At 46.4% G+C, this 25264-nt stretch overlaps 1 protein-coding gene across 4 annotated transcripts in view; it reads right to left on the bottom strand.

Annotated features, from left to right (window-relative positions):
* The window catches only part of LOC119969087 (cilia- and flagella-associated protein 47-like), an 868530-nt gene that overhangs the window by 523220 nt on the left and 320046 nt on the right, over positions 1–25264 (bottom strand). For all 4 annotated transcript variants that reach the window (XM_038802287.1, XM_038802288.1, XM_038802285.1 and 1 more), the window contains exons 31-32: positions 23136–23300; positions 16645–16726 (exon numbers count right to left, since the gene is read on the bottom strand). In XM_038802287.1, coding sequence (XP_038658215.1) covers positions 16645–16726; positions 23136–23300 — 247 coding nt within the window. The remainder of the gene's footprint in view (positions 1–16644; positions 16727–23135; positions 23301–25264) is intronic.

Below are 25264 nucleotides of genomic sequence, written 5' to 3' on the forward strand. Positions count from 1 at the left end.
TAGCCAATGGCTCTATGGCCAGCGCAAATAGCAGCGGTGACAGCGGGCACCCCTGCCTCATACCCCTGTGTAAGTCAAAGCTTCATGAGCTCATATAATTCGTCCTCACCCTCGCTCTTGGCGCCACATACAGCAACCGTACCCATGCCACAAATCTCAGCCCAAACCCAAACCTTCCCAAAACTTCGAATAAGTACCGCCACTCCACCCAATCAAATGCTTTCTCCGTGTCCATGGACACCACCACCTCTGGTACCAGAGCTCTCGACGGATTCATCACCACATTCAACAGCCGTCTTATATTACTCGCAAGCTGCCTGCCCTTCACGGAGCCTGTTTGATCTTCTGCAACCACCCCCGGTACACAACCCTCCATCCTCCCGGCCAACAACTTAGCCAATACTTTCACATACGTGTTCATTAGTGATATGGGTCTGTACGACCCACATTCCACCGGATCCTTCCCTTTTTTTGGGATTAGTGTGATTACTGCCTGTTTCATCATCTCCGGCAACTCCCCCTTCTCCAGTGCTTCATTAAACGCCCCCAACAGATGTTATAAAATTCCTTATAAAATTCTGCCTGGTACCCATCCAGCCCAGGGGCCTTCCCCGACTTCATGCCCCTAATACTATCCAGCACCTCCCTCAGCCCCAGGGGCTCCTCCAATGCCTGCCTCTTTGCTTCCTCCACCTGGGGAAATTCCAGCTCATCCAGAAACCACCCCATGTCCCCCTCCTCTCCTCCTGTGTCTGCCTCAAAAGTCCTTGGTAATACTCTCTAAATGCCTCATTTATCTTCCCTGGCTCTAACACCACATCCCCAGTCCCAGTCCGGAGCTTCAATATTTCCCTGGACGCAGCCTGCCTCCGCAGCTGGTGTGCCAGCATGCGGCTCGCCTTCTCCCCATACTCGTATTGCACCCCTCTTACCCTACACAGTTGCCCTACCGCCCTCCCCGTTGTCAGACTGTCAACTTGCCCCTGCAACCTTTTCCTCCTCGTCAATCCCTCCACGGTGGGCACCCTCGAATATTCCCTGTCCATCTTCACTGTCTCGCTCACTAGACGGTCATGTTCCACCCTCCTTTCCTTATTCGCATAAACCGTAAATTAGATCATTTCTCCCCGGACCATTGCCTTCAGTGCTTCCCAAAAAATGCCCGCCGCACCTCACCATTCTGATTGAACTCCACATAATCCCGAATCGCCAACCGCACCTTATCACAAAAACCTCCATCCGCCAACAACCCCAAGTCAAACCTCCACCCCGGCCTCTGCTCTTGTCCCGTACTGAACTGAATATCCAGCCAGTGGGGTGCATGGTCCAAGATAACTATTCCCGTATCCTCTGCCCCCTCCACCTCAACCAAAATCTCCTGACTCACTACAAAGCAATCAATCCTCGAATACACCTTATAGACGTGTGAAAAGAAGGAATCCACCCTTTCCCCAGGGTTCTGAAAGTGTCATGGATCCACCATACCCATCCTCTCCATAAACACCCCCAGCTCCCTTGCCATTCGTACCCTACCCATCTAACTGGGGCTTGATCTATCAACCCTCGGCTCCAGGACACAGTTAAAATCTCCTCCCATGATCAACTGGTACGTGGCCAAATCCGGGATTGCTGCCAGCAACCCACATAAAACCCACATCATCCCAATTTGGGGCATACACATTTACCAACACTACTGGTGCCCCTTCCAATACCCCACTCACAATCGCATATCTCCCACCTGGATCCCTCACCTCCTTCGCACTCACGAATCCGCACCCCTCGATTTCAAATCAAACCCCAAGTGAAAAACCTGCCCGACCTACCCCTTCCTTAACCTAACCTGGTCCTTCACACGGAGGTGTGTCTCCTGCAAAAAGACAACCCCCACTTTCAAGTTCCTGAGGTGCGCAAACACCCCCGACCTTTTAACCGGCCCATTCCGTCCCCAGACGTTCCACGTTACCTATCTTACCAGAGGCTTGCGCTTCCAATCCCCTCTACCGTCCGTCATCTTCCTCACTTGACTCCTGCCCCTTTAATTCCACTCTGTACCTAGCCCATCCCAGATGGCCCCTTTCTTCGCCCTTGACCATGTCATCTCTCACCCCCTGCCGCGTTGCAGAACCACCCCCCCTCACGTTTCCCCTTCCCCTTCTTCCGCCCCCGACTTCCCATTTCCCCCCTTCCCCCGACCACCCCTCTTGGCTTTCTCCCCCACCACCTAACTTCCGTTCACCAGCATAACCTGCTGGCCATGGTTGCCCCTGCCTAAAGGCACCTCCTAATGACCTCTCCCTCCCTCTCCCCCCCACTCCTCAGCTCAAAGAAGAAGGCCTCCTGCTGGCCTTGCCCTCCCCCACCCAAACAAGGACTTCTCCTGAACTCCAGGTAGCCTTCTCCAAAAGCAAACAAACAGATGTTAAACACAAACAGTCCCATAAAACAGGAGAGGGGATGGGAACATCCATTCCCACATAAACCTTTCCCCCCTACAACTTCTTACAATCTCAACATTGAACAGAAATACCCCCCCCCCCCCCCCCCCCCCCCACAAAAAAGGCGAAAATCTCCCAATCCCGACACCCACTTCAAACATGCTCCCAACCATTACATAGTGCCAGCATCCCGGTTCCCAATGTTGCGCCTTTCTTTTCCTCTGTCCTTTCCTATGGCTCTGTTCCAATTATGGCAATCAAGTGAGTTTGCCCTCCTTTCTTTTGATATCTATGTTCTGATGCTCAGAGTCGCCAGGTATCAAATGATACCATCACAAGGTTCAACCGGCTATCGATCAAAGAGCCAAAGACCAGTCAGTTAGTTCAAGTTCAAGGGTACTTTATTTACACACAATTAGTCTTGCAACATAAACACTACTAGTTAACTATACCTATTGACTAAGACAACATGTACTTAACTTTGGGCACCCGGCATAGGTCAGAGAAACAGTGGCCGCTGTTCGATTATGTATCTATCGAGTTCGAAGGAGTAACTGCTGGTAACCTAGGCTCATCCGTCTGGTAGCAAGCGTTGAACTTGGCCTTGCTTCTGCTGTTGCTACAATTGGAGATGGTCGTGACCGGGGCACCAGGTCCAAGAGAGGACGAACATATGGCGAACTCTTCTTCTTACACTTGGGGGTTTTCGCGCTCTTTTGGGCAGTCCTTCAGTTTGGACCCCACTAATTGGGTGATCCCTGATCACTCCGTTTGATTCCTAACCAATAAGTGGGCGGGGATATGGATGGCTGGGCGTGTCCCAAGCGGTCACTGACCCCGTTTATTTATGGTTCCCCTGAACAGGGAGTGGCATCGAAATGTTTGGGACTGTATCGGTCACTCGAGTACCAGTCCTTTGTTCTGGTGAAGATGGGCCATCAAATGCTAATCGGCCCATCAAAATGCTAATTGTTCGGAGTTTTGATACCGTCTGGACTTCTTGGTTGCAAATATACATTTTCAGGCTTTGAACCTGCCTGAGTCTTGGCTTGTCCATTTTACCTGCTAGGCTTTGCGAGCTTCGCTGTCCCTAGTTGTAAGTGGCCATCCCAGATGGCTACACCAAGCATTGTCCACTCAGTTCTCCCCCAGTTTATGCTCCGTAATGAAGTCTTCGGCCGCTTATGGGGTCTCGAAATAATACTCCCGGCCTCCGAATGTCACCTATAATTTTGCCACGTAGAGCACCCTGAACCTGATCTGCCGCCGGTACAGCACCACCTTGGCCTTGTTGAAACCTGCCCGCTGTTTTGCCAACTCAGCTCCGATGTCCTGATAAATCTGGACGTTATATCCCTCCCAGTCGCAGCTACGCTTCTCCCTGGCCCACCATAGAATTTTCTCTTTCTCCACAAATTTATCACCGCCCGCGGCGGCTCCCCAGCTCTAAGCTTTTGCCTCAGAGACCTATGCGCTCGATCCACTTCAGGTGCCTTATCTAACACCCCTTCTGCCACCAGTCCCACAGGCATTCTTGAGACGTGCCTCGTGGCACTCACACCTTCCACTCCTTCAGGCAGGCCCACTATTCGCAGGTTCTGCCTTCTCAAAGCATTCTCCTGCTCCTCCACCTTTGCCCCCAGCATTTTACAAAGGTCTCCTAGGAGCCCCATCTCTGCCTCTAGAAACACCACACCATCGCTGTAGTCCGGGATTACTCCTTCAATCTCCAGAATCTGTGACACCTGCACCTCCAAACACCTCTCTATCGGCTCCAAAGTACTCTTCAGGGGTGCCACAGCTTCTGCAATGGCCTTTGTATGATCCTTGTGCATTTCTTTCCTCCGTTTATGGAATTCCTTCTTAATAAAGTCATCAGTTCCTGTATCTGGGGCCTTGCAGCTTCCCCCCCCCCCCCCCCCCCGCCCCGGCCCCTGCATGCTGGAAGAGACTGTCTGTGAAGCACAAAACTGTTTCAACTTTCCAGCCAAACCTCTCACTGTTTTCTGCCGGGTCCAGTGATCAGAAGACATACCATTCCAGGGGTAAACTACTCATCTAACATTCACCTATGCCTTTTCATCAAAATTCCACCCAGATCTGGGTAAATAGAGCCCTTTTCTGTGACTCTGAACAGGAACAGCCCTTTATGTGACCAATCATTCCATGGTCACAAGCGGAAGTATTAGCAGAGTCTTTAACGAAGAGTCCTTCAGTAACCCAACAACATCTTTGGACAGAATGGTAAGGTTTTATTGGCAATATTCAAAAGCTATTTTGTAACATTGACCATAATAATCTGTTTTTGGTTACTTCACTTTTCCTAAGATGCAACATGCAAAATAATACAACATGGGAGATAGATGTTGCACAAATACTCTAATGATTTGGTGCCTTGTTCAAAATAAGTAAAAGGGTGTTCGACCCTTCCTTCATCCCATTGTAACCTGGGTTCGTGAAGGTTTTTCACATGAGATGCTAATGAATGAAAAAGAGGGCTTCCGGTGGCGGCCATGGTGTGAGTGGTAACGCATTTGGCAGCTCCTGCTCAGGGCTGTTTTTTGGACCTTTTCCTAGTTTGTAGGGCGGATGTTTTGTTGAATAAAGGTGCAGGGGTGACTGGCGAAAGGTTTGACTCCACTGGTGGATCCACGGACCAGAAGTGGGTCGAGAAGAAGGGAACAGTTGGAGCAAGAGAATTTTTGAGCACCACAAGTCAAGATGGTGGAGGGTAAAGGGTCTGCATTGCCTTCCCAGTGGTCGACGGAGCAACTGGTGCACTTTTTAACTGAAAAGGTTAGCTGTCAGATGAAGGAGGCCCAGGAGGACGTGCATCTGAGGAGTTTGAAGGCGGACCTGGTCTTGTTACAAGAAACACACTTGAAGATCAGAGATCAGACAAGGCTAAGGAAAGGATAGGTTGGGCAAGTCTTCCATTCGGGATTAGACATGAACATGTTGGTGGTGGCGGTGCTGATAAATAAGCGGGTGGCATTCGAGGTGGGGAATACAGTAGCTGATTCGGGGAGGAGGGGAGAAGTTGATGATGGTGAGTGGGAAGCTGGAGGGGATGCCTGTGGTCCTGGTAAACGTTTCTGCCCTAAACTGGGACGATGTGGAGTTTATGAGGCGAGTGCTGGGGAAGATCAGGACCTGGACTCACACCGACTGATTATGAGGGGGGCATTCACACGGTCAGTGATCCAAGGTTCGATCGGTCAAGCCTGAGGTTGGGGGGGGGGGGGGGGGGGTATCAGCGGTGGCGAAGGAGCTAAAGGGATTCATGGAGCACATGGGGGGTGTGGACCTGTGGAGGTTTGGGAGGCCGCCGGCAAATGAGTTTCCGTACTTATCCCATGTGCACAGGGTGTACTCTCGGATTGATTTTTTGTGGTAGGCAAGTCATTATTGGTGGGGGTGGTCAATTCGGGGTGTCGCATTGGACCGGGGGTGGGCCCAGTGCCCACAGTGGAGGCTGGATGTAGGGTTGCTGGGGGATGAGGAGGTATGTGAGTGGGTGAGGGCCGCCATTCGGGGATTTGTGGAACTCAATGATACAGGCAAGGTCTCGGCCGCCATGCTGTGGGAGGCACTCAAGGTAATGATTTGGGGGGGAATTCATATCAGTCCGGGCACATAGGGAGAAGGAGGAGTGAGCAGAAATGGCAAGGCTGGCAGATGAGATTTTGTGGGTGGACAGGAGGTATTGGTGGCCCCGGAGGCAGAATTGTTAAAGCAGAGGCAGAAGCTGGAGTTCGGGCTGGTGTCCACGGGGAATGCAGTAGGTCAGTTGCAGAGGGCCAGAGGGGCAGTGTGTGAGCACGGGAAGAAGGCTAGTAGGATGCTGGCTCACCAACTCAGGAAGCAGGATGTGGCGAAGGAGATTGGAAAAGTGAAGGACGGTAGAGGTGGAGTGGTACTGGACCCGGTGGGGGTAAACGGGGTATTTGAGGAGTTTATCGGAGACAATAAATCGGAACCCCCAACTGGAGGCAGGGAATGCGGTGATTCCTGGACAGGTTGGAGTTCCCCAAGGTGAACGAGGGCCTGGTAGAGTGGCTGGGAGCAGCCATTGGACTGGTGGAGGTGATGCAGGGTATGGAGGTGATGCAGGATATGGAAGCATTGCAGGCAGGGAAGGCCCCGGGCCCCAGTGGTTTTCCAGTGGAATTTTATTAAAGATTTCTGGGTGACCTGGGACCCCTGCTGGTAAGGGCATTTAATGAGATGAGGGAGACGGGGGAGCACCCCCCCCCCCCCCCCAACTCCCCCTATATTATCGCAGGCCTCAATATCTTTAATTTTGGATAAGGACCCGGAGCACTGTGAGCTCTACCGCCCAATATCACTGCTGAATATGGACGGCAAGTTGTTGGCTACGATCTTGGCTTCGCGGATTGAGGACTGTGTACCGGGGGTGATAGGAGAAGACTAGACGGGGTTTGTTAAGGGGAGGCACCTATCGGCCAACGTTAGGCGCCTGTTGAATGTTATAATGATGCCCTCGGAGGAACGGAATGTGGAGCTCACTCTGGATATGGAGAAGACCTTTGATCGGGAGGTACTGGGCGATTTTGGTTCAGGCAGGAGTGTGTGGATTGGGTCCAGTTGTTGTATAAGGCACCGGCAGCATGTGTAAGGACGAACCGGGTGATCTCGGGGTATTTTAGGTAGAGATGCCCACTCTTCCCATTGCTCTTTGCCTTGCCGTTAGAGCGACTGCCAAAGGTGCTTACCAAGGGATTGGCAGGGGATATTCGATGGCGGCAGTGGGAGGGGGGGGATCATGGACATTTTGCTGGAATTTGGCCAGTTCTCGGCGTAGAGCAGGGTGAGGTCTTTCCGATCCAGGCGAGGGGGCACGAGAGGAGGTTGGACAAGCTGCCGTTTAAGGTAGTGGGAGAGAGCTTCAGATATCTGGGCACCCAGGTGGCGCGGGGATGGGGGCAATTACGCAAATTGAATTTGGCATGGTTGGTGGAGCAAATGAAGGGGGATTTTAAGAGGTGGGACATGCTCCCGCTTTTATTGGTGGGACGGGTGCAGTCCGTGAAGATGACGGTATTCCCAAGTTTTTATTTGTGTTTTAGAACCTTACGATTTTTATTTCAAAGGCCTTTGTTCGGAAGATCAATTTGTCAATCTTGGGGTTTGTGTCAGTGGGTAAAGTCCCTCGGGTACTGTTGGAGAAGGGGCGTGGGGGGGCTGGCCGTGCCAACTTTAATGAACTACTATTAGGAAGCGAATACAGCCATGGTAAGGAAGTGGGTAGTGCGGAGGGGTCGGTATGGGAGCAGATGAAGGCAGCCTCATGTAAGGGCACTAGCTTCTGAGCACTGTTGACGGAACTTCTGCCGTTCTCACCAGCCAGGTACTCCACAAGTCTGGTGCTGGTGGTGGCCCTGAGGTTCTGGGACAGTGGTGGCAGCAGCTGAGGCTGGAGGGGGCCTCGGTTTGGGCTCCGATCTGAGGGAATCACAGGTTTGTTCCGGGGGGGCTGGACGTGGGGTTCCTGGGGTGGCGGCAGGCCAGGATTGAGCAGTTTGGAGATCTGTTTGTGGGGGGCAGTTTTTCGAGCTTGGAGGGGTTGGTAGAGCAGTACGAGCTGCCCAGTGGGAATGGATTCCAGTATTTAAAGGTTCGGTACTATGTGAGGAAACAGGTGTCGTCCTTTCCTGACCTGCCGCCCCCAGGGCTGCACAACAAAATGGTGTCTAAAGCAGGGGTTGGTAAGGGCAGAGTGTCAGAGATTTACAAAGAATTAATGAACTGGGAGGGTGCCCTGATAGGAGACGTTTAGCGAAAGTGGGAGGAAGAGCTGGGTAGAGTGCTGGAGGCTGGGTTATGGGAGGAGGCTCTAAGGGTTAATGCATCCTTTTCGTGCGCTAGGCTTAGCCTCATTCAATTTCAAGTGGTTCACATATGATTGCCCCCAGAATGAGCGGGTTTTTTGAGGGAGTGGAAGATAGGTGTGGGAGGTGCGGGAGTGGGCCCGCGAACCATGTCCACAAGTTCTGGGCCTGTCTGAAGCTGGTGGGATTCTAGCGGAGGTTCGCTGACGTGATGTCTGAGGTGCTGAGGGTGAAGGTGGTCTCGAGTCCAGAAGTGGCAATTTTAGGAGTGTCGGAAGAGTCGGAAATCCAGGGGGTGAAAGAGGCCGTTTTGGCCTTTGTCTTTTTGGTAGCCGGGAGCCGGGGTGGGCCACTGAACCTGAGGGTGTGGGACCTCGCAGAATTCATCAGAATGAAAAAACTCAAGTTTGCCTTGATAATAATAATCTTTAGTGTCACAAGTAGGCTTGCCTTAACATTGCAATGAAGTTACTGTGAAAATCCCCTCGTCATCACATTGCCGCGCCTGTTCGGGTACACTGAGGGAGAATTCTGAATGTCCAAATTACCTGACAGCATGCCTTTTGAGACTTGTGGGAGGAAACGGGGGCACCCGGAGGAAACCCACCCAGACACAGGGAGAACGTGCAGACTCCGCACAGACAGTGACCCAAGCCGGGAATCGAACCTGGGACCCTATCGTGCCACCCGAGAGGACCTGTGGAGGGGTTTACACGGAAATGGAAACCATTTATCGATTTCTTCTAGGATCGTTAAGTCAGCAGGGGAAGTAGGGGGTTGGGACTTTGGGGTTTAAAAAAAGGAGGCTGAGTTGGTGGAGGGTATCAGTAGGAAGGGTGGGGTGCAGGGGGGTTGGTTTTGTATTTGTTATAAGATTTCCTGTTCTCTTTTTGGTTTTGGTTGTTTGATGTATATATATATATATATAGAAATACCTTAATAAAAACATTTTTTAAAAATAATTGAAAAAGAAAATATGAAAAACCAATAACGATTTGTAACAATGTTTTTATTCTGTGCATAAGGAGCTACCAATAAGAACCTAATGCAATATATTAACCTACCACGGTTACTTGTAGATATGCCCATGTATCCGCTGTATCTTTTAACATGAATTTGTTTATCTGGACTTTTATGATTAGTACAGAACAGTCTTGCTGTAAAAATACCAAAGCCCTATTTCTTGCTGTGCCTGAGTGTATTGAATTGCTTGACTGTAGGACGTAGTGAGGGGCTGCATGGTTAGAAGGGAGGGCCATACAATTCTTGCTGCCAAATTTCACTCAGTTTGTTGTCGAATGTGCCAGGCCTAGGAACAGGAAAACTTCTCCCTACAGGCGGCAGTCTCTGATCTCGGCCACGGTGCAACCCTTAGTGAGGGATGTCACGACTGGAAAACTTTAGGAATATTGGATTCTAGGAATTGGACAATGTAAGGGTTAAAAGCCTGTGGTTAGAGTGCGTTTGTTTGCAGTGGTCATGCTTTTTATAAAAATAATTCTGTTTTGCAGTGCCGGTGTGCTTTTAGCAGCCAGAAGGTGAAATTGACAAAGGAATGTGTTTTTCAGTCTGGACTAATGGACTCCTGGGGAGTTAATGTGCTTTGCAGCCTGCAGACATCATTTGTTTATCAGTTTGGGGAGAAGAGGTCATTACTGTGTGGAACCAAGGAGTGCAGAGAGACATTTTGAAAAATTTTAGAGAAGCAATTTTTTAAGAAGGCTTTGGAGAGAGGAGTTTAATTCTGATCTGTCTGATGCGGAATCCACAATTCTCCCATGGTAAGATAGCTTGAGAACTGTATGTTTCTTTTCTTGGCATTTAATGGGAAATTGCGTAGTAATGGTTAAGGAGTATTTGCAAGCTGTTCTTTTCAGGTATGAAATTTAAAAAGTTAACATCGTATTCAATAAAGTTTTGTTTTAAAAATACCAAAGCCCTATTTCTTCATGCGATCACTCCTGGAGCACTCTTACAAATTAACTAAACTATTGGGGTTTCGGTCCAGTATCCTAGCCGCTGGCCCGCTGGTCTGGTATGGGATCGTAATAGAGAGAATGGGAAATTTGGCATTGACTTTCAATGGCACCGGAATAACCCAGCTACAAACGAGGACTGACGATTACGGCCAACATCTCTATAAACTTTTATTTTACATTCAAAAATACTTTACCATACACCCCCAATCCGTTATGTACTTGGGAATACCTTCTTCCTAGTTCTGCATTACATAAGGTGTAGTGATATCAGCAGAGTATTTGCGTGGACTTTGAGCAGATCACCATCTTGGTTGTGTGAGCCATACCCATAATAGACTTCTCATCATCTTTTACAAGAGTCTAGCATGTGGGTACCTCTATACCTTTTCTCTTTGCGGCAACAAAGAAATATAACGGGAGAAAAAACTGGCTTTGAGGATTGAGGCAGAAAAATCCCTGCCAAACAAACTTTCATTGATTAATTATGGGACAGCATTGGGAGCAACAGTGGATTCTTGGTACCAGACTCTTGCACACGCAGATGTCAGACAAAGCACTGCTGCTGATGTAAAGGTTCAAAGAAGTTTTCAACAACTACTGTGAGTAACAAGACGGGCAGTTAGGGAAGACTTGGTTGCATTGAAGTGAATAGAATCTGGGCTGCAGGGACCGCCCAAGTGATGAAGCTACACAGGATGTGAGGAACAGGGATTTTGAAGTCTGCCGACTTTGCATGGGCCACAACTCAGTAGAAAAGTCGAATTCTCAGGCATAAAAGGGAACGATGTTAAAGTTGCTTGTTCAAGGGATTGTTTGTGCCATACTTTCCAACATACTCTGAGGAAGTATAGACCCTAGGAGCCAGGATCCAAACATTGCGGGAAAAATGGCCAAAATGGATGAGTTTGATGAGGATTATGAAACATGGAATTCATATTAACGAGGATTCCAATTGTTTTTAATCCCTAATAAGACCGACCGGAGGGCCTAATGATCACCACATTTCTCAGCTCAGTTGGCCATGAAATGTTTATGCTGCTATAGAATCTTGTTCACCCAAGCAAAACCAGGAGATATGTCTTCAGTGAATTCATGAAAATCTTTGAGGGACATTTCTCTCTTAAACCACTATTGGTGCAGACAGATCTTAGTTCCACCACCATAGTGAGAAAAAAGATGAAGTTTGTAGCATCTGTAAGAAAATCAGCTATATATTGTGAATTTGGCACAACACTTGGTGATACTCTTCGAGAAAGGTTGAGATTACGGAGTGAAGCTATTTAGAGGAAGATGCTGACTGTGAGCATCTTAACTCTGAAAGCTGCTGTGCAAGTTGCCACATCTATGGAGCTTGCTAAGAGAGAAGCTTTGCAGATAGGGGCTGGAGCGAAGATGGATACCTCAATGAACAGGGCTGCAAAGTGCAATTGTGTCACTGTTGTACAAAGGTTGGACACTCAGCAGGAAAATGCTGGAATAAATAGAATACATACAAGAACTGTGGCAAGAAGGGCCATATTACCAACGTGTCCTGGGCTCACCAAGAAATTGCAAAGAGAACAGCACAATTAAACAATCTAGTCTTCTCTACAAATTAGTGGATAAAACTCATGATCACTCAAACAGCGAAACTGAGCTACTGTAAGAGCTTAAGTTAGGTGTCTTGTCAATGTAGGGCATATCCAAAGCTTGAAGGTCATGAAATTAAAATGGATGTGGATACGGGCGCAACAGTATCGCTAACCCCTGAGACAATTTATCATCAAAAACTGAAGCATCTGCCTTTAAAACCGTCAAATGTGATCCTAAGGTTGTACACTGAAGAAGTCGTACCACGAAAATGGCGTATTACGAGCAAAGGTGCCTCTCCACGTTATCCATGGAAATTATCCTGCTATATTTGGCAAAGTATGGTTTGCTTAATTAGGAAATAGTCAATCAATTTGTGGATTAAAAGAGCAACTTGCAGGGCAGCACTATGTGCAGTGGTTAGCACTGCTGCCTCATGGTGGTGAGGTCTCAGGTTCGATCCCGGTTCTGGGTCACTGTCCATGTGGAGTTTGCACATTCTTCACGTGTTTGCATGGGTTTCGCCCCCACAACCCAAAAGATGTGCAGGGTAGGTGTTTTGGCCACGCTAAATTGCCCTTAATTGGAAAAAATTTATTGGGTACACTGAATTTATTGTAAAAAAAAATGTAAAAAGCAACTCGCAACAACTTCTGAAGAAGTATGAGGAGGTGTTCAAGGATTCACTAGGTTCTATGACTGCAGTGGAGCTACAGCTAAAAATCAAGCCAGTCAGCACACCCAATTGTCTCAATCTAGAACCATACCATACACCAGGCCTAAAGTTGAAGAACTATAAAGATTATTAAGGACAGGAGCCATTGAAAAAGTGATTAGGTGACACCTATTGTTCCTACATTACAGCGGGATGGCTCAAGTGAGAATTTGTGGAGACTTTAAAACTGCTATTAACCCAGTATTGAGCGTAGATCATTATCCGCTACCACTGATTGACACCGTGCTTGCTGCATTTTCTGAAGGACAGAAATACAGTAAAATTGATCTTTCACAGGCGTACCTGTAGATGAATATGGCTGCCGAATCTCAGCCACCATTCACCATCGTAACACACAAAGGTCTGTTCATTACAGAAGACTTCTTTTTGGAATGCGCCTGCTTGTTTTCAAAGATCCATGGATCAAATTCCACATGGGTTGAATGGAGTGCAATGTTATTTAGATGACATACTGATCACTGGTTCGACTGAACAGGAACACTTGGAGAATTTGGAAGCTACCCTGAGGTGGCTACAGAACTACGCCTGAGAGTTAAGAAGGAAATGTGCGACTTTTTCAACTCCTCCATTAATTACCTTGGCCACACTATCAACAAAGATGGTCGACACAAAGAACCAAAGAAAATATCAGCAATCTTAGGAAAATATCAGCAATCTTAGAAACACATGGCCTCAAACTAACTGTGACACAATGAAGTTAGTTTTTAGGAGCGATCAATTATTATGGTTATTTGTGCCGAATTTCAAAAAACAATTGAAGCCTTTACACACATTGCTACATATCAAACAGGCTTGGCACTGGTCAAAAGAATATGAGAATGCATACAATGAAGTGAAAAATGTCTTATAGCAGTCAAGGTGTAGGTTCACTACAATCCCAAGCTCAAGTTGCAACTTGATTCCGATGCCTCATCCTATGGGGATGGTGCACTCATATTGCACATTATGCCTTCAGGAGAGGAATGACCAAAATCATTTGCTTCACTCTTACTGGCACAGAAATAAATTACACTCAGCCAGATAAAGAAGCTTTCAGCATCATTTTTGGTATAAGATTCCATCACTACCTTTATGGACACCATTTTACACTTCTGACAGATCATCGACCCTTGACTACAATCTTTGAGCCGGATAAAGTCCATCTTCTTTGGCAGCTAGTATATTGCTAAAGTGGTCATTGATACTATCGGCACACACTTGCGATATCCAGTATCAGAAATCCGGGCAACATGCAATTGCTGATGTTTTATCATGATTGCCATTACAAGTCAAGCATGACCCAGAAGAAAATTGTGTCAATATTTTGTATTTCTCGCTCATGAATAGCGTACCTGTGAATTCCGCTGAAGTTCAAAGATATACAAGAACTGAGTAAATAATGCGGAGTGGTTCAAAAAGGAATGATGTCAGCTTTTCACAAGAAAAATCTAAACCTGAAGCTCTACATCACATGATGACTTGAGTTGACAGTACAGAATGGAGTTCTATTATGGGGAATCCATGTGATTATTCTTCCATGCTTAATCAGTAGAGTCCTTGACCAACTGCATGAGGAGCAGTTGGTAAGGATGGAGGAATTGACACTTGGTTTTTTTGGTGACCGGGATTAGATGCTCAAATTGAAGAGAAAGCTGGGCAATGCCAATCTTGTGCAAAACTAAGGAACTCACAACCATTACAACCAGTACACCGGTGGGAATGGCAGAGAATGCAGACCAATTATGCTGGTTTACTGGAAAGACATAGATTTCTAGTGATATGAGCGTGCACTTGAAATGGCCAGATGTCACAACAACGAAGTCAATGACGGAGCAGACCATTGGAAGACTATACAAAATATTTACAAGATTTGGAACACTGAAGCAGACTGTCAGTGATAATACCAGGCAGTTTATTTCAAAGGTGTTTGAGGACAACTTGAACAGGAACAGTATACACCATATCAAGTCAGTTCTATATCATCCAGCAACTAATATTGGCTGAACTTTTTGTGCAATCATTAAAGCATTCAATCAAAGCATCGAAGGACCAGATGACATTATCAAGAAGCGTAAACAAATTTCTGATACCTTAGCAAAACACTACATGCTACCATGCAAAGTTTGCCGGCAATGATGTTGTTTAAGAGGAAATTACAAACACAATTTGATTTGTTAACTCCACCTGATACTTCAGAGATTACCAAACGACAACAGCAAGTCCAAATTGCTAGGAGAGAGAAAATTTCTAAAAAGCGAGTATTAAACCAGTGAAAGAGAGTACTAGCTTGGAGCTGCACCATTAATGAGAAATGGGTGGCTGCTACAATCGCAGCAAAGACAAGTCCAATATCATAAAACGTAGAGTGTAGAGCTTAGCAACATCTTGTTGATCAGTTACTTGCTGCAAGAAGTGAGTTTGCAGAAACTTCTCAAGAGATTCAACGTTTAGGAGATCTGGAGATCTATACTTTGGAATGGAGACCAGAGACAGTGGCAAGTTCAGTTTCTACTTATTTTCAATGCCGATAGTGACAGACACTTCTGAGGTCACAAGTAGCCAAGTTCAAGAATGTTGAATTCTACCAAAAAGGAATCGACGTCCACCACAGAGACTATCTTATTGAAAGGTATAGAAATAATATTTCAGGGGGACCAGTTGTGTAAATGTTGATTGTTCTCGTTGCACTAATGAAGTAAATAAAGAGGGGTGTTATGTATCTGAGAATACCTTCTTGTGGGTTCTGTGTCACAGTGTTCTGATATCGGCAGAGTGTTTTCGAGTGCTTTGAAAAGATCACCATCATGATTGTGTGAGCAAAACCTCTCATTGTGTTTCACAAAAATCCAGAGTGTGGGAACCTCGATACCTTTTCTTTTTACAGCAACAAATAAATATAATACTACCGAACTCCAAGTATCTTCTAAATGTAGAACATAATTGATCACAATTGTTTTTTGTCTAAATTCTAATCCCATAATTTTGTAGAAATGAAACCGGCGCCTCAACAAGTAAACATTTTAGGAATTCTGTGAATAAATGATGGCTGATAAAAACTGTGATTTGGAGTGATTCTGAGTAGTTAAATGTGCAGATTAGGGTCAGTATGCATCAAGATCCAGTAACATCTAAATGAAGATTGCTCTTCTGAAAAGTTCAGTATTATTGGAGATATGTTGTGATCTCTGTTTAGTGTGCTTTGATCGATACGAGAGCAATATATGCAATGCAACATTAAAATATGTGGGACTGTTAACAAAAGTATTGGTGGGAATATTATCAGAGCAGATTTATTCAAAGGCATGATGAACTATGATATTTGATATACCAATTAAAGTTAACACTATCAAAATCATAAAGTTACACAGCAGCACAATTTTACAAAGCATATAACACTATGAAGTAATTTTTTCTTACAACTAGAATGGAGTACATAAACACAGTCATTTGGTACTATGGTAAAATTCATATATTCATAAGAACAATTCCAAAGCATAGCAAAACGCAGTTACCCAAAGGAAATATCTTGAATTTATATAGTGTCTTTAACGTAATAAAAGTCCCAAGGTGCTTTACAAGCATTGTCAAGGAAACTTTTATACTGAGCCATATTAGGTCAGATAACCGAAAGCTTGGACAAGGAGTTACATTTTAAGAGGCATTATAAGAGGAAAGAGAAGTGGAGAGACTGAGGAACGGAATTCCAGAGGTTGGGGCCTTGACAGCTGAAGGCATGGGCGACAATGATGGAGCAATTAACATCAGGGGCGCTCAAGTGTCCAAAATTGGCACAGGCCAAGCAACTTGAATAGCTGTAAGGCTGGAGGAAGACACAGAGTTTGGGAGAGGCAAGGTCATGGAAAGATATGAAAACAAGAATGAGAATTTAAAAATCAAGATGTTGCTTTGGCTGGGAGCAGAGTTAGGTCAGCGAGCACAGGGGAAGCAGTGCGAGTTAAGGTACAGACAGCAGAGTTTTGAATGATCTCAAGTTTGCATTGGGTAGGACTAGGGAGGTCGGCCAGATGTGTATTACAATAGTCAAATCCAGTGGTAAATCTAACCTTTGTTTACTAGACAAGGAAAAATCCTACCTGTAACTGGTTCCATTGTTTAAACTCTTCCGGTTCAAGTAGAAATTCTGGGTTCACATTGGCAAGGCAGGCTCCTTGTGCTCTGGAATAGTACATAATTAAAACACATTATGTTGCTAATAATACCCAGAGACTGAAGATTACTTAGGTTTTCTGTTTCACACTACATTCTGGGGAAAAACTATGGGGTGGGATTCTCATCAGCGTGATCTTCCAGTCTCACCACCGGTGAACCTCCGCCATAGATTTCCCAGCGGTGTGGGGTGCAATTGGATAATTTCTACATTTGCCTGTAAAGACATCCTGAAAATTTTCATACTCTCCTGGTCACCAAAAAACACTAAAAGGGTTATTCCCTTGAAGCTGATATCCCTGACTTTGATAATAATTAATTTACTCAAAGGAAAAAAAGAACTGGGATTTCTCTCCGAAGATGAGGAGCAGAAATGTTTGGATCCGGTAAACCATCAATTTTGAAAGAAAGGTTTGTCCGTGCCTGAAGTAATTAGTGTAATTATTTCAAGCTGGAAAAAAATCATAAGTTGTAGGAGTAAGTTTAAGCTTTAAAACCTGTACATTATAGCGATTTGTTCAAATGATTGAGACAATGCTGGCAACAACTAACTCTCCTAATGAGGCGGTGATGGTTTATTTCCTTAAAGCACAGATGTTCTTGTGGCGATAGTGCTCTAATGATACTGTTCGGATAGGGATATGTTGGATTTTGACTCAGCAACAATGAAGGTACATCAATGCAGGTCAAAGTCAGATTTGTTTGTGGCTAAGAGGGATATTTTCCCTTTCTTTGTTTATGGGATGTGAGCCTCGTTGGCAAAGACGGCACTTGTTGCCCTTCCCTAGTAAATCTTAATAAGGTGATAGTTAGCCACTTTCTTGAGCTGCTGTTGGGAAGGGAGTTCTCGGATTTTGACCACAGTAAATTGGAACAATTATCTATTTCCAAGGCAGGATGGCGTGTGGTGTGGAGGGGAAAATTTCCACAACATGGCCTGCCTTCAACAAATCCATGCTTTTCTAAATTCTCGCTAATATCATCGCAAATTATAGATTTTAAACAGCCAATTTTAATCATGTGGTAGGTAATTAAAATCAGCTTGTGCGACCCATCAGCAACATTCCTGATGACTTGCCATGGGTTACAATCTTACCAGCTGTTCTGAGCTGGCTGCAGGAATGATTTCCATAAGGTAGAGCAGCCAGGGTCAACAGAGGACCAGAAAAGTAAGCAGGATTTTGTTCTCAGTTTTGTGGGCCAGGAAAAGCAGAGCATTCTTTGGAGGACCACAAGGAAACCTTGACCCTGCCCTGAGTTTCTCGCTCCATCCCTGGTCGGAGAAGCCCTCCAACACTTTATATGAATTCCAGAGACCATTCCCTCAGGTCTCTAGTTCTGCCCTCCTACACTCTTGTCCCTGCTCTGACTTGCTGGCCAGCCACCATTTTCTGCCATATTCAGGGAGACGATTGGCATTCTAATCTCACATGGTCTGGTGGAGCATATATTATTTCAAATACTCAAGTTAAGAAGAGATGGTGCGGTTATATTTGCTAAGTGATGACAGATATGGTGACAAGGTTCTCTGCTCAACTTCCAAATCAAGCTAGTTAATTAGATATTAAGCTGATAATGGCACATACTTTGACTCACGGAGATATAGTGGTTGGGGATTTTCTATTTCCACAACACTGAGTGAAATTGCAAAAGAATATAATAAATAGAAGCGTGAGTAAGCCATTCAGTCCTTTAATCATGCGCTGCCATTCAATACCACAGTTGACCTTCTACCTCAACTCCACCTTCCTGCGCTATATCCATTAATTCTCTTAGTACCTAAAAATCTCTGTCTTGAACATACTCAGCAGCTAAGCCGTCTGTGAGGAAGAAATTATCCTTTGTCTCAGTCCTAAATGGACGACCATTTAGCAAACAGGAAGCAAAAAGTTGGAATAAATGGGTCTTTTTCTGATTGGCAGGCAGTGACTAGTGGGGTATCGCAGTGATCAATGCTAGGATTTCAACTGTTCACATTATATATTAATGATTTCAATGAGGGAACTAAATATATTATCTCCAAATTTGCAGATGATACAAATTTGGGTGGGAGGGTGAGCTGTGAAGAGGATGCATAGATACTTCACCAGGATTTGGACAGGCTGAGTGAGTGGGCACATGCATGGCAGATGCAGTATAATGTGGATAAATGTGAGGTTATCGGCTTCAGTAGCAAAAATATGATGGCGGATTATTATTTGAATAGGTGCAAATTGAAAGATATGAATACTCTCACTGAGATCTTGGTGTCCTCGTGCATTAGTCGCTGAAAGTAAGCACGCAGGTATAGTAGTAAGTAAAGAAGGTAAATGGTATGTTGGCTTTCCCAGAAAGAGGATTTGAGTACAGGAATAGAGATGTTTTACTGCAATTGTATAGGGCATTGGTGAGGCCACACCTAGAGTATTATGTGCAGTTTTGCTGTCCTTATCTGAGGAAGGATGCTCTTGCTATGGAGGGAGTGCAGCAAAGGTTTACCAAGTTGATTCTTGGTACGATGGGCCTGTCATATGAGAAGAAACTAAGTCAGTTAGGATTATATTCATTGGAGGTTAGAAGAGTGTTTTTATGACCCCTAAATTCTAAGATTGTGACCTTAACGGCATTGGAGGAAGTCTAATGAAACGTCCGTTGGACAAAGCTAAACCCTTCCCTGGAATGTATGGAATGGAATTAACTTATTGTCACGTGTAGGCTTCAAATGAAGTTACTGTGAAAAGCCCCTAGTCGCCACATTCCGGCACCAGTTCGGAGAGGCTGGTACGGGAATCGAACCGTGCTGCTGGCCTGCCTTGGTCTGGGGACAAGCTGGGAGACTGAGGGGCCGTATGAGTGGCAGGAAGGAGTGGGGGAGCGAACTCACTGTTTTCCTGCCTCCTTCCAAGTAAATTTGGGGTGAGAAGACACAAGGATCGCCTTCCCACTTCGAAGCCAATTCAAGTCCTCAGTGGCAATACACTGGAATTTAACCAGGGGGAAGTGGGGACTATGCCATGCCGGCCTAATGCCAGGAATATCCTGAAAAGTAAGCCTAGGGGCTGGTAAAGTGATCCCTCCCTACCACATACTTCATGCCTGACAGAAGCAATGGGAGCACAGGGGCGCAGACAAAGACACCCTTCTGACCTTCGAATCAACCCCTCTTCAGCTCCCCCTTCAAGAGGATCTCCCTACTTGCCCCACTCATCGTATTTCTAGTGTCCAATCATTGATCCTCTGTTGAGGCTGTGCAGAACTATCAGTGGCCACTACCACTGCTGCTGAGGGGGAGGTGTTGGCTGAGTTCATGAAGGAGATGGGAGTGGTGGATCCATGGAGGGTTTTACATCAGCGGGATAGGGAGTAATCGTTCTTTTCACCGGTGAATAAGGTATACTCAAGGAACAGCTTTTTTGTAGTGGTTAAGCCCCTGCTAACTGGGATAAAGATGGCAGGGTACTCGACGATCGTGTTATTGGACCATGCTTCACACTGGGTGGATGGGGTTTCGGAGAAGTGGCCGGCTCAGAGGCCAGAGTGGAAGCTAGATGTGGGTTTGATGGCAGAGCTGAATTTTTGCATTAGGATGGGGAATGTGATTGAGGAGTATGTAGAGTTTAACCGGAAAGGGGAGGTCTCGCTGTCATTGGTCCGGGAGGCGTTGAAGGCAGTAGTGTGGGGCGAGGTCATTTCATTCAAGTCGAAGGTTGATAGGTAGGTGCGGAAGGAACACAGCGGTTGATAGAAGAGATTTTGAAGGTAGATGGGAGATATGTGGAGGACCTGGAGCCGGACTGTTAGTGAGGAGAAAGGTATTGCAGGTGAAGTTTGATCTTCTATCCATGGGGAGATAGGTTCAGCAGCTGCAGCGAACGAGGGGGGTCATCTATGTGTACGGTGAGAGTGCCAGATTGCAGGTGGGCCAGCTCCATCAGCAGGCTGCAGCAAGGGAGATCGTGCGGATTAGGGATGGGATGGGTAGGTTGGTGGAGACGCCGGAGCAGGTGAATAAGTTGTTTGAAGACTTTTATAGGGATTTGTGTATATCAGAGCCACTGGAGGATAAGTCAGAGATGAGGAAATTTCTGGAGTGACTGGAGTGTCTGGAAGTGGTGGAAGAGGAGAGGGTAGGATTGGAGGAACCAATGGGGTGGAACAATGCAGGCAGTGATAGGGAAGATTGCAGTCAGGTAAGGTGCTGAGGACGGATGGGTTCCTAGTGGAAATTTATAAAAAATTCAAAGATAAGTTGGCGCCGCTGATGGTAGATGTTTGAGGATGCGATGGTTAGGGGAGTATTGTAGGAGACCATGGGCAGGCATCCAACTCACAATTACTTAAAAAGGAGAAGGATCTGCTGGAGTGTGGGTTGAACCACCCATTTCTCTACTGATCGTGGATGCCAAGATATTGTGAAGGTGTTGGCGGTGAGATTGGAGGCATGCCTTCCGAAGGTGGTGGTGGGGAGGATCAGACAGACTTCGTCAAGGGAAGGCAGCTGTCATTATATGAGTGGCAGCTGCTGAATGTGGTGCTTTATCCGGAGTTTGCGCATGATGGTGGCATTAGATGTGGAGAAGGCATTTGAGAGTGGAGTAGAATAATTTGGTTGCGGTGATAGAGAAGCTTGGGATTGGACCAAAGTTTGTGACATGGGTAGAAATTATTATATAAGGATCCAACAGCATGTGTGTGAATGAACAATATGAATTTGGGGTATTTTCCACTATTATGAGGAATGGGGCAGGGATGTCACATGTCTCCCTTGCTGTTCGCACTGGCAATTGAGCCCTTTGCCATTGCGCTGAGAGGTTCAGAGTTATGGAAGGGGGTAGTGGGGGATTGGGTGGAGCATAGGATGTCTCCATATACAGACAATCTGCTGCTGTACATCTCTGACCCGAGCTCATCGGTGAGGGATATAATTGGGTTCCGAAGGGAATTTGGAGCATTTTTGGGGTATAAGTAACATTTAGGGAAAGACAACTATTTTGTGGTGTAATCTCCAGGCACAAGGGTGGGAGTGGGAGGGTTGTCATTCCGGTAGCAACAAACATTTTAGGTATTCGGGGGTGCAGGATGCGCAGGACTGGGTGCAACTTCATAACCTTAATTTCACGAGCCTGATGGGGAGGGTGAAGGAAGACTTAGTGTCATAGAATAGTCTCCCCTTGTCACTGGCAGGCCGTGGGTGCAGGCAGTAAAGATGAATGTTCTGTTGCGGTTCCTGTTGCTTTTCGAGTGTCTGCCAATCATTTTGCCAAAGACATTCTTTCGAGGAGTGGACAGGCTGGTCTTGTTGTTTTTGTGGGCAGGGACGGTGGCCAAGATAAGGAAAGTGGCACTCCAAAGGGCCAGCAGTCCAGGAGGGAGAGGATGATGATGATGCCAAGTGCTGCAATGGGTCAATGCCTCAGTCTCGTATGCAAGGCTGGGGTTGATGTAATTAAAAGTGAAGTGCAGGTGCACTTGACAAAGGTGAGGATGAGCCGGTTCTTTGAGGAGGTGGAGGATAGATGCGAGCGGTATGGGTGGGGCCCAGCCAACCATGTCCAAGTGTTCTGGTGCTGCCCGAAGTTGGAGAACTTTTGAGAGTGGTTTTTCAGCAGCATGCCTGAGGTTTTGCATGTGGATTTGGAGCCGGGTCCCCTGGAGGCCATACTCAGGGTGTCAGACCTGCCGGAGGTGCAGATGGGTGCGGGGCAGATGTCTTAGCCTTTGCCTCATTGATTGCTCGCAGGCCTGTCTTGTTAGGGTGGAGGTCAGCTTCTCCCCTCTGTGCCTCGGTGTGGCTGGGGGATCTAATGGAGTTCATGTATTTGGAGAAGGTAAAATTTGCTGAGAGGGGCAGATGAGGGGTTCAAAAAGAGATGGGGTTGGTTTATCTTACACTTTGGGGATCTGGTTGCCGTCAAGTGGTGGCGTTGGGTTTGCGTTTCTATGTTGTAAAAATGTTGAACATTTGGATAAAAATATCCTTCACCATAGCACCAGGGAGGCAACATACCATCCCGGAGTCTCATTTGAGGCCACAGAATCGCCTATGTATTCCTCTTACAGCTGAATCCCATATAAATATAACATTCCCATACTCTTCCCTTGTGCAGCGGACTAAACCATGGTGCAACAAATTTGGCTGTTGCTGCTTTCTTTGAGAGGTCAATCTCCTCAACATTAAATTCCACTGGCTGTCTCTCTTTCTTTCTTCAAAAATGCTCCCTGCCCTGGTGAGTATTTCCTGTTTTTATTTCAGATTTCCAACATCCACAGTATTTTGCGTTTGTAGTAGAATGAGAACAGCAATGGAAAATTCCTGGCCCATTGTTCCTCGTGAGAGATTCACATAACATAGGACTCCAAAAGAAATCCAATGCCCAAAATTATTAACTCTTCAATCAGTAAAACAACCACATATTAATATGGAAATATTTTCACTCACCTTAAGAAAGTGAGAAGTGTTGAATATTGCCAATGCAACTGCAGTAATCGTTCCATTGGGTCACTGAGTAATGGCTGCTTTCCAGTAAACCCTGGTAACCACGTGCCAGTCAGATGGTGCAGCATGTCATAAATTGTGTTTGTGTCTCGACCAATCTGCTTTGTGCTGCATTTAGAAAAGCAATTACGTTCTGATACACATTCACTCTGCCATTGCCTTACTTCATTGTTACTCTCAGTTTCCTATTTTAATCCATCATTCTAAATTTACAACCCTTTGTATTATCCGAGCAGACCTCCTGTAATGTTGCTGAACCTAACTCAGAAGATATGCTGTCTTTATTACAGTCACGGCAGTATAACATAAATTAAGCAGTGTATTACAGGTACGATTTGGGTTGGTGGGGGGGGCGGGGGGGACATGGACAGTTTGGGTCTAGCTAGGTTGGATAGGGTCATGAGTCATGTGGGAGAGTGGGATAGAGCAGGATGCAAAGCAACAAAGCCAACAACTAGCCTGGAGCCACACCATGCCAAAGCACCGAGTCAAATTGTCCAGGTAAGTTACTCAATTGAAATTGATGCATGGGACATTATAAAAATGAATGGTTTTTGGGTACCTGGATTTGAGATACTCTACCTGTATTATAAATACAGAGATTAGAGAAAAATGTCTTTCTTCCAGCAATTATCTAATTTTGGGTCTTTGTCCTCCATTAATTTAACCATTTAACCTTTCTAATTGTTCCTCGATGCGCCTTGTACATGCTTCTGTTGTAACCTTTTAGTCGCCATCACTTTCCCATTTTCTCACTTGCCGTGTATTTCTTTATCTTTATTCACTTTATTCTGTTACCTTTGATTTTTCTTTTCTGATGGCACACTTCTTGAACGTGAAGGCAGCAGTCAAGGATCAACCAACTGATGCAGAGTTCTCCAAATGAAGGAGCGATGGATGAACAGGATGTAGTGCAAATTAGTTAATGGATAGTAGAGTTTGGGATAACCTCACCTATAGAGATGGGGGAGCTTTTCAAAATGACGCCCTGATCTCTGAGGATCCAGTCTCACCGGCGAGTTCAGCTCCCCATTGCTAAAAAAAGATTTCCAAGCGTGGGCTAGACCGGGGGGAAACTCCAAAGGGCCCAAACAAATTCGCAAGTGTGGGTGAATCCAGGTGTCGATCTCACCCAAAAGACTGACAAGAAACACCCCGCTCACCCCGCCAACTTGCTGGAAATGACACTTCGGGATTCTCTGGAAAGTGTTGTAGCGAGCAGAAATTGCTGCAAGCTTCACGGCGCTCGGCCCAGCGAGGCAGCAACGCTATTTGACATTAATTGGTCCACTCAACAAGGCCTCACATGGGCTTCCCGCCACAAATGAAGGCTCACCAGATAATCCGCCAGCACTGTGCGCGGCAGCCTCCTGCTAACAAGGTTGAGTAGCACCTAAGTTGCACTTACTCAGCCAACCCCAGCCAGCTCACAACAATAGTGTCCAGGACACTGACCCCAAGATTTGGCGACGCTGACCTGGGGAGGCTGCTCGATGCAGTGGAGTCCTGGAAGGATGACCTGTCCCTATGAGGGTCCCGGAGGGTCAGCATAGGGCAGCCAGTGACACCTGGGACGAGGTGGTGGCGGCAGTGAGCTGGGGGAAGAGTGCTCAGAAGGACTTGCCACCCGTGCAGGAAGAAGGTCAATGACCTACACCAGGCAGCACGAGTGAGTAGACCACCCCCCCCCCCCACATCACCACCCCTCCCCACCCCGCCGAGACCTTTCAGCCCACATGGGAACACCCACCCAACTCTCCATGAGACCCCCAACCCTCCTTCTACCCCCTTCAACCTTCCCTATCCCTCAATGACAGGCCACAGGGATGAAAACCAAAGCTCCATCCATTACCAGCCTGTGGAAGGATTATCCCTCCTGCCTGATGGCCTTATTGGTTATTAATCTCTTTAACTGAACGCTTCTAGGCAGGCAGTTCAGGATGCCTCCATGTTGATGTGCCCTAACCTTGTCGTTGCCTGCTTGCCTCAGTAGCATGGTGAACGTAAAAGCTGGCCAATTAGGAAGCTTCTCCCCAGAAGCCCGCACTGATGACCTTGGTGGTCTCAGGATC

Source organism: Scyliorhinus canicula, chromosome 7, assembly GCF_902713615.1.
Source record: "Scyliorhinus canicula chromosome 7, sScyCan1.1, whole genome shotgun sequence".
NCBI lineage: Eukaryota > Metazoa > Chordata > Chondrichthyes > Carcharhiniformes > Scyliorhinidae > Scyliorhinus > Scyliorhinus canicula.